General features: G+C 33.7%; 1 protein-coding gene across 1 annotated transcript; it reads right to left on the bottom strand.

The window, feature by feature from the left end:
• Positions 1-6,023: 6,023 nt before the first annotated feature.
• On the bottom strand, positions 6,024-8,080 carry LOC149544751 (nematode resistance protein-like HSPRO2). Its single transcript, XM_089795328.1, has one exon. The coding sequence runs from the start codon at positions 7,704-7,706 to the stop codon at positions 6,153-6,155; it is 1,554 nt and encodes a 517-aa protein (XP_089651454.1). The 5' UTR covers positions 7,707-8,080; the 3' UTR covers positions 6,024-6,152.
• Positions 8,081-10,486: the final 2,406 nt, after the last annotated feature.

Here is a 10,486-nt window from a genome sequence, read left to right as displayed (position 1 = left end):
ACTTGGCCACTCTCTATCTTTAGAGACAACTAGGATTTGAAGGAAGAGGATAAGGAGCTCTATTACAACTTTCATTTGCCATTGGTTGGAGTGAGGTTGGTATCTATGATCCATGATGTTCTTCATTTGCATGATAAATTTGGTATATTGTAGATGTGGTTTGTGGAAAAGGATCCTTTGTTTGAGTGTTACATGAGAGAAGTTTATGTGATTTCTTCCTTGAATCTTGTTTGTTTACATGTTGTGTGTTTGTGTAATGGGTGTGAAGCATCACTCACTGTTGGGAGGGAAGAGATGCTTGGGTGAAGGGGTTAGTTGGGCTCACTCATGGAGTTGGAGAACTCTCCCATGTGTGGAGATGATTTTTATGTGTTCAATAGAATATGGACTTCTTGTTTACTTGCATTTTGGGAGGTATAAGGAGGTGTGTAAAGAGGGGAGTCATTGTAAGCCTCAAAAGGGAATGTTGATAATGAGAATATGTGAATATTTGTGAATCATTGTTTGGAAATCCTCCTCATGGAGAGAGCCCACCTTCACCCTATGACTTGATTCAATTGTCGAATCTTTGTGCAAGCCTTGGGTTGGGTTGTCTTGTAATGTATTGTGTAGAGTTTTGTTATATTGTTGTGATCATACATGACATGTGACTATGTAGTATGCAACCATTTGTGCCTTATTTACCCAAGCTCGGTGGGTGGCCTCCTTGAGGTCTAGGTTGTGAGGTGAGCCTGCATGGTTCTACATTTGTCTCTTATTTGCAAGTTTTTGCTTGAGGCCTTGGACATTTGGAGACTGTGAAGTCTTACCATTGCATAGAAGAATAGAATACTACTGTTTTTGTATTGAAATGGAGGACAACTCCATCTTATTATGTGAATTCATTGTATGAGTGTTTTTATTGATCTCATGCATATGCCAAATAGAGAGAGATTGTGAAACATCTTGCTTGTGAGGTCCTTCCATTGTGTATCTTGATGTGATGATTCCACCACCCCATTGCTTGATTGATATTGTGTTGAATGCAATCTTGAGAGGAACATGAAGGAAAAATCTCATTGTTTTGATGTTGCCTTATCATTACTTAAAATTAGGATGTATTGAAGAAAAGAAATTTGTATTATGATATACATTGGAAGTATGAATAGAATATTATCATTTTGTTATTCCTATCTCCTCAAATTTCATAAGAATAATTTAGTTGCATTGGTGTTCAATGTTGATTTCAAATTAGTTGTAGAATATGCGATTGATAACTAATGGATTTGTAATCGTTTAATTATAAAATTGGATATCAATAATGTATATTGAATAAATGATGTTCATAAAATTATAATCAATGGATTTCATTTAAGTTCCATGTTAATGTATCTTGCAAGTAGATTTTGTTGGTAATTTGATAGTTGTTTTACATTAGATTTTCTTAATAGAATAGAAATTATAATGCATGATGCAATGTTAAAATATCATCATCTCAAATCTAAACAATTTTAGAGAATACATGAAAAGAACTACACAATTAAGTTCAGCTCAAAAAAGACTTGTAGATGTATATTCTTTCTGGAAAATGTATGGGTAAATCCAATAAGACCCTTGCTATCACAGTCAAATAAAATAATAGACCCTAATTAAATATTAATATCTTGAAAATTGATGGGTTAGAAATAAATCATTTTCAAAATCTTCTCCATTAATAATGTTAGACTTCGAAGGAGAAGTCCTTGATTTATGATATGACCTTATACAAAATGAAATATACATTAAAAAAAAAAAAAAGGAAAATAAATCTATTATAATCCTACTTGACCTAACATAATAAATAAGAAAATAAACTTTTATGTCCTAGCTATATCCTCCTACCTAAGTGTACCAGACCTCATTCCATCAAAAAAAGAAAAAAAACTCCAAGTAATTAATAGGAGTAGGTGGTCCCTCTAGGCGGCTAAGTAAGGGAATGAGTTGACTTGAGAGTTTAAAAAGATTATAATTATTGCCATGATCTGACATGATTGAATCCCATCCTAGGTGCCTAGTTTTGGGGCATGGAAAAAGGTGAAAGTTGAAGACTTCAACTACCCATGCCAAGTTGAGAGAGAGACATACACTTGCAAGGAGATTAGGAGTTGAACATAGAAAAGGAATGTGCATTTAATGTTTACCCATTTGAAGATTTGATGTAGCCGCATAGACAATCATGATGGAACCTTGTCCACTCTCATAGATAAGTGTTGGGGCATGTGACTCTTCCTCCATAGAAATTCGCATGGGGTGGAAGGAAGTTTTATTGTTTGCTTTTAGAAGTGAATAAGTTAAAGGGAGGGGGGGTTCTTAGGTGTAGGTTAGAATTAGTTTTAATTTTTTTTTCCTTGATTCATTTATATTATTGAGTGTGGAAAGGTAAGTTGGGAATTTTTCCAATGGGATGACGAAACAAATATAAAATAGTTTTATGTTAAGTAAATTTAAAGGTTATTGAGTCTAGGATAATTCTAGGAGGATTGGTTTGGGAAGTGTCATTAAAACTGCTTTAGATTAATAATTGTAAGGGGAGCATAGGTAAGATAGATAGATAGGAAATTTAACCTTAAAATTGTTTATGTTGGTTAATTTATTGCTTGTTATTATTATTAGCCATGGTAGACGAAGATATGTGATTGAAGTAAGATGGTATAGGACTAGATGATAGATTTGATCCGATAATCAATTTAACATTAATTGCAATTATAGTAACTTAAATTAAATATTTTTTTAAAAAATGTTAACAATTGAAATAAAAGATGAATATATAGAATGGAAGGTTTAGGTGATTATAAAATAATAATTATATAATAGTAATAATAACATATTGATATAAAGATAATCTTAATGTTAGTGGAAATGAAATGATTAATTGATAAAACATCTTCTCATTGCAAACCTTAGATCTTTTACTACCGCATTGACACACTTTGAAATATACTTGCACATCAGAGTGTCTCTTATTGGGTGTAGAAGATTAAGGGCTCATAACTATAACACCTTAACGTAGTTTTGCATTCCATAACTAGCAACTAGGTGACTCCCTCTCATAGGGGACTTGGAATCTAGGTTCTCAGTAAAACAAGCTTCGTTCCATCATCTTACTTCATCACCTCCAAGTTTAAGGATAGGTTATGTATCTTATCTTCAATTTTTCCTCATGGAAAAATAAAATAAAATATTTTTTTGACTTGTAGGATTTTGGGCATGATAATGAAGCAATTGAAAACATTGATCACTTGTTATTGAATTGCTCTTTTGCAAATGAATGCTGCTCTTTTGTTCTCAACAAGCTGAATTATGGCATGCCCTTACCACAATCATTGTGGGACCTCTTCCAATCATGGTTGGTTCTTCATGTGGCATATTTCTTTAGCTGCATTTGGAAATGTATTCCAACCATTTTTGTATGGGCGATTTGGTGGGAGAGAAATAAGCGCATCTTTCGTAAAGAGAGAAACAACATCAATGAAGTGGTAATAGGCATTGAGAAGTCAATTTCAGAAGTGGTTAATGCAAATTTTTCTTCTCTTCTTTGGATGGACAAATTGTGAAACAATGGAAGGGGATCATTAGACCTTTCAGATCAATACCATAATGGAATGTTGTTGCTACTATAGACTGAAGAAAAAGTAAAATGGTTTCCTCTAGCTCAAGAGTTTGTTAAAATAAATTTTAATGGTGTCTCAAGAGGTAATATGGGTCCCTCAGGTATTGGTATTTGCATTTGTGATCAACAAGGCAACGTGTGTGCAATTAAATCTTCTCCCATTCCTCAAGGAACTAATAATAATATGAAAGCACAAGCACTATTACATGGATTACTATTAGCTAAATGAGGGGGTTTTAATAGGGTGCACATTGAAGGCGACTCGATGTTAATAGTTAACGTGTACATCAAAAGAGATATGCATAATTGGAAACTGGCTTATATTTTAAATCAAGTAAGGAAATTTATAGACTCTTTTCAAGAGGTTCACATATCCCACATAATGTGTGAAGGCAATCAAGTTGCAAACTTATTAGCAAATTGGGGATGTGATGGGCTGCACACAGACTCATTATGCCCCAAAGATTATATTGATTCACAAGAGCAGTTGGGTATGTTATTGAAAAAAGATATTGCTTCTACAATTTAGGAGCTTGGGAATTAGTTAAGCAATTTTAATTTTTCGCTGTCTTTAGACCTAGAAAGCGATTGAGTATTCAGATTTTTCAGTTATCGTTTGTAATTTCTAAGGAAGCCTAGTTGTACCATTTAAATTGTTGGCTATGCTTGTAGCTCTTATTTTTATTTTCTCCTTGTAAAGGAACGAGGAAGCAGGGTTTTCTTTCTAGTTCTTTCCCCGTGGAGTTTTTGAACTAGTTATTAATAATATTAAATCTCAATGGCTCCATCCATTTTTAATTAAAAATTAAGTAAAAATATTGAAGCACAAACTATGAGCATTGCAAATATATTTTATATTTTATATTTTATATTTTGACATTGTAGAGAACATTTCCTCAAAGCCAGTTATTTGCGAGGGATTTCAAGATGATTTTTCACCCACTTCACTTTTAGAATTGTTTCAATATACATACAAGTTTGATGCAGAAGGACCCAAGTAACTTAATTTCAAAGTTATGTCTTCCAGGTAGTCATAAAGACAATTTAAGTTTCTTTTTCACTTTCTTATTGATTTTTTAAAATGTTCTTTCCTTTTAGTATGCTTACTATAATGATATGACATGTAATTGTTCCCCTTAGTTATCTAAGACTTCTTTAAAAACTATTTGAGGACAAAAATGCATTATTCCTGAAACTTAGTTTCAAAGTTAACAAGAGCTCCTTTCTTAGGGCAAGACATTATTCTTTAAACAAATTAACTAAAATTGTTTATTACATAATAAAATTTCTTATTTAAAAATGTAAAGTTAAAAAATACCAAAGATCATTATGTTTACATTTTTATATAATTGATTAATTTCAGAATTTTTTTATAGTTCTACAATCATAACTCTATATTGCACAAATGTTTCTTTACTATTTTAAAATATAAAAATTACTGTAACTATTTTTTTTATATCTCATTTAGTATATATTTTAAAATTTTAAATCTAATTGTTTATATTTTTGTAACTTCATCATTGCTCCCATTTCTTCTTAAGGCAGGGACTTCAGCTCACCAAGGGTCCCTTTGGTTCCTTGAAGATGACAGGAATTGGCTTTTTCAAAATCTGGATTTGAAATTTTTTGCGTTTGTTTCAAACTTGGCACCCTCAAAACCGAGTTTTCCAACTTCCTACTAGCAAATAGGAATTGAAAATAAAAACCGGGTTATGTTTTTTAAGAGTGTAAAAACAATAGATTGGACTACTTTTTGAAATTTGCCTTCAACTCCAAGCTTACGCATAAAAATGTGTCTTCACATGCATCTTCCATAAGTAAAATTTAAAAAATCGGAATGAAGATTTGCAAAATTTTGATTTGTAGAAATCCCGATTTGTTAAATTCCACAAACCAAACTGATTCCAAGAGCTCTTGTTACTTCTGAAACTGTGTTTTTAAGCAACAATTAAATTAAAATTCTGTTTTCAGTCTTATTTTAAAATTAGATATCAATCTCGCAGCTATTTTCCGGGACATCAAACTCTTATGATGTGTAATCTATTCTGTTTGAATATAAAAAGAAAGGAGGTAACAACAACACTTGCAGTACCCCATTATGTAAGAAAATTAAACAGCATTTATATTATTCCATTGCTATCGGTAGCCTTCCCCTGCCGACAGCAAGAATTTATACAGCAGAACAAACAGTTAAGTTTGAAGGGATAGTCTATCTGCAATATCTTAAAAAATTCTAAATTGTTACAAAGTTTTAAAGATCAACGACATTTAGGAATCAGTATTAATTTCAAATGATTAATATGTTCATAGTTCATATTGTATAGGGATTTAGGGCTTGGATAAAGCACCATAGCCTGTAATACAGATAAATCTAACATGCATCCGAAAAAATCTCTGCAGGAAGAGAATCGAAGTCTCTACTGAAATTTCTATTGAATACCATCAGATCCAAAAACTACATTTAAAATTGTATGTCAGCAAAAAAATGTCATCTGGATAGCTTTTGATTACATGTAACATGAAGCTATTCAGTGTTTGTTGAAGGAATTACGTATTGATGTCTATGCTCTCTTGTAGCTTCATTTGATTTTCCCGGAGGGCTTTGCAATCCTTTCCCCATGACTATAGTCCTGTGCTTCCAAAACTCACTCAGGAATATCTTTGCAGCATCCACACTTGGGAAATAGGGAGGCTCAGAATATATCTGAGTGAGAGCATCAGATGCACCCAAATATGTTGTTCGGTTCATTTCAGCACTGCTCATGACCGCCATTACCAATTGCTGATATGAGAAGAAAAATTTCTTCACCGCGGCTTCGATTCCCTGGAAGGCCATTAAAAGATGAATGATCCCACATGAAGCTTCAGTTTCACCATTTGGGGTTTCTCTTCTTGTGTGTCTATGAGAATGAAACAAGTCCAAGATTGCTTCTTGAAGCCTAGGTCCACCCTTTGGATCAGCCTCAACACCCAAAACTTTTGGCACAAGATTTCTTAGATCCTTGCATGCATCCCCAAGGCTTCTCAGAGAAGTAGATTTAAGGCAGTAAGCACCATTGGAGGTATTAAAACTACCACTACCCCTGTTGAAAGACAATTGGTGTTTAAGGAAATGAAAGTCATCGGGATCAACCAAAAGAAACAGATTCTGAATGTCTACAAGCAATTTCCAAATCCTTTCAATGGTCCAGCAGTCTCTGGATGCTCCTACAGAATCTCCATGGTCTATCCTTTGATGTATTCTCTTCAGAAGAACATGGGCTACAAACAGCCAGGTCTCAAAGATCTGATGGACACTGTAAAGTGTGTGATCCTCGGCATTGCGGAAAGGCGAAGACTGCTTTAAGGAATACAGATATCTTGGCTTGCAGATCTTATCATAGTCAAGAATAGGCTTGCCTGAAAGATTTGGTTCCCCAAGGCCTAATGTAAAAGGGGCTCTTTGCATATGAGTTTCAATTGCAAGCCATATTCTAGAAACCATTTGTTCAGCCCTTCTCCATGTTCCTAGTCTAGGTAATAAGCTCTCTTGACTCACTCTGCTAACCATAGGCAAACGCCCTGGTCTCTGCCATACCTCTTGGGCAACATTGGTAGCAAGAACATCATTACTTACACACAATTGAACAATGGGTGCATCCTTGTCACCTTCACAAATCAATGATATCAATTCAAGCTGAGAAGATGTAATGGATTCAAGCCTTCTTTTCCACTCTTCCTTGTCAATATAAGGCCTTGAATCACACAGAATTGATGAAATCAACCTGAATGTCATCTCCAGGGACTGCAAGGCTGGTTTTACCAACAACTCTGAAGGCCAACCATACCATTCCTTGGATCCCCAGATTGCCTTAAGCTCTGAGAGGTTCAGATATTGCTCATATGCTTCACACTCACCTGGAGATGGATATGGCTCCCTAAGTTCTTCAGCTTTCATGGCACCTGAAGAAGATAACGTTTTTCTGCTGTAGTAACTCATGCCATAGCCATCCTTCATCTCTTCCATTGCATTACTACTGATACCTTGAAAACCTTCAATCCCCTCCATGCTATCACTGCTCTTACTGACCTCCATCATCTCAATCAATTGCAGAGTAGCCTGGATCCAAATCAAGTTTTCAATTGAACCCTAACAAGGCTTTTAATCCCCACAAATCAAAAGCCAAAGTAAGCAACAAACCCTCAAGGAAGAAAAGCTTGAATTTCCTAGGGGGAACTTGTCCGATTCTCATTGGGAATTTGACCTTTTGGCATCTAGAAATCATGAGGGCAACTTCATCCCCAATTCCTCAACAAGTTAACATCTTTCCCACGCAAACCCTAGACAATACTAGTTTAAAACCTCCACTACAGAGGTCTTCTCCAGGGGACTTAGACCATTTTCAAGCTTGTAGGTGGGAATGGAGACATATTCAATGGAACATTAGTCTAAGTGCTCGTCGAAATAAAGTCGCCCACATACATTTTATTAATGTTTTCCATTACCCACATGCAAAAACTTCTATAATGCGCGCGGTCAGAGTACTGTTCTCGAAGATTTGAAACAGCGGTCAATTTTTTTTTGACAATTCTGGATTCTTTGAATCCCAACCCAAAATTAAGTCCAATTGTGCAACGAAGACTGAATTAATAATTTAAGTTAAACAGTGCTATAGATTTTGCCAGCCATCACACCAAGAGCATCAACTGGTAGTGGAGAGGGATCTTATTAGGATATAGTTGGTAGGTCAACACCTCCCATGTGATGGAGTTCGATACAACTGTGTATCATGTGAGATTTGCATAGATATAGTTGCTATGCCAACATCTCACATAGGACAAGTAAAAGGTTTGAAGGACTCGAACCGATGACCTGCAATCTGATATCATGTAGAATTTGTTGTCACACCAAAAGCACTAGTGGGAAGGAGGGATCTTATTGGGGATATAGCAACTCACATACATTTGCCCACATAGATTTTATTAAAGGTTTCCATTACCCACATGCAAAAACTTCTATAATGAGTATCAGAGTACTATTCTGGAAGATTTGAAAGAATGGCCAATTATTTGACAATTTTGAATTCATTGAATCCTAATCCAAAATCAAGACCAATTGTGCAATGAAGATTGAATTAACAAGAGACACAATTCATCAAAGTTCTTGCCAATAATTGGAAAAGAAGGAACATGGAGATTTATAGGTAGAAAGGAAGGATTTAAAGAGAGAGCTAAAAAAGAGAACGATATGTTATTATATGGACAATTAAAGGTGGAATGATAGAGAGACTGGAAGGGAATTTTAAAAATATTAATAATTATATTATATTAAGAAATATATAAATAACAATAGAAATTATGTTATATGAATCAACTAGTCATTTCTACCACTTTAGTTATAAGTTGAAATATTTGATTTTAAAAATAAATTGTTGATTACTTAATTCAAGTTACCAAAATATCTAATTAGTTTAAAGGGTAGTATTAGGTTTACAATTTGTAAAATGGTATAAAAAAATTAGAGTAAGATTGGAAAATTGTAACCAGTAAAAAAAATGTAAACTTAAAAGAAATAACATTTTACAAATGACAAAAATAATCATCAATGTAAAACTAATCAATATATTTAAAATAAGAAATATGAAACATTTAACTCTATATTTAGAAAAATAGATAGTGATAATTAATATTGATTAGACATCTCAGGTGGAAGATAAAAATGATTTATTTTTTGAAAAGTTAATCCACTTGTCACAAATGTTGAGAAGGTAAAATTGTAATTAATGCATTTATTAACATGATAGACTAGTTAGAAAATATTTGTATTTTCTTACAAATGACAAAAATAAACATCAATGTAAAACTTGAAAAGTTAATCCACTTGTCACAAATGTGGAAAAGATTAAGCTGTAATGATAGACTTGCTAAAAAATATTTGTATTTTTGTTGAAGAAAATTGAATTTTTCTCCCTACAAAAAAAAATGGTATGGTCCATTAGAATAAATGAAAAATGTGATTTAGAAAATAATAAAAAATTAGAAAAAAAAATTGAACATCTAAAGTTTCTTTTAATCTTGTAAATCCTTTGAGTTGATTGGTCAATTGAATTGAAAAATTGAATTGAATGACTCCAATACTTTCCTACCTTTGTTATAAACTAATTATTAAGCTAAACATGGTTGTAGATTTTGTTAGAGGGGGATGAGGACAAAGGGTTGAATGGGTCAAAGGACTAGAATCGATGACCTATATTGTTATACCATATAGATTTTGTCTGAGAGAGATGAGGACAAAGTGTTGAAAGGTTCAAAGGTTATACCATATAGATTTTGTCAGAGAGGGATGAGGACAAAGAGTTGAAGGGTTCAAAGGACAAGAATCGATGACCTATATTGTTATACCATATAGATTTTGCCATCACACCAAAAAGACGTCCCGTGAAAAATATAGTCACTACACCAACAAATGTCACCCAAAAGATTACCATGATTAAATCTTTGAAATTCTCAGAGCATGTAATGTGGGTCCTCATTCCATGCCAACTATCAAAGAAAGTTCGTGGTTTGGTACAGATGTTGATAAGCTTCTCTCATACGTTACAAATCTTCAAACTGGATAAACATCAGAACAGTTGGTCTACCTTTTGAATAGTTAAATCAGAGTCAAAGAAAAGTCTTTAAATACTTGGAGCAGATATAAATGAATAAACATGGTGGAAACAGCTGTATGGGTTCTGGAGATAATAAGTTTATTATTAAGTTATGTGTGAAATGGGATTGTTGGAGTGCTCACGTGGTTGAACATGATTTACGTGGCATTGCAGAAATGGCCGCCATTAAAGGAAACGTGTATGAATGGAGAAGCTGGCCGACATTACC

This window comes from Cupressus sempervirens, chromosome 8, assembly GCF_028749045.1.
Source record: "Cupressus sempervirens isolate cs-2001-9-10 chromosome 8, ASM2874904v1, whole genome shotgun sequence".
In the NCBI taxonomy this organism is placed as follows: domain Eukaryota; kingdom Viridiplantae; phylum Streptophyta; class Pinopsida; order Cupressales; family Cupressaceae; genus Cupressus; species Cupressus sempervirens.
The sequence above is the reverse complement of the archived record's forward strand: the minus strand, read 5'-3'. Positions and strand labels throughout refer to the sequence as shown.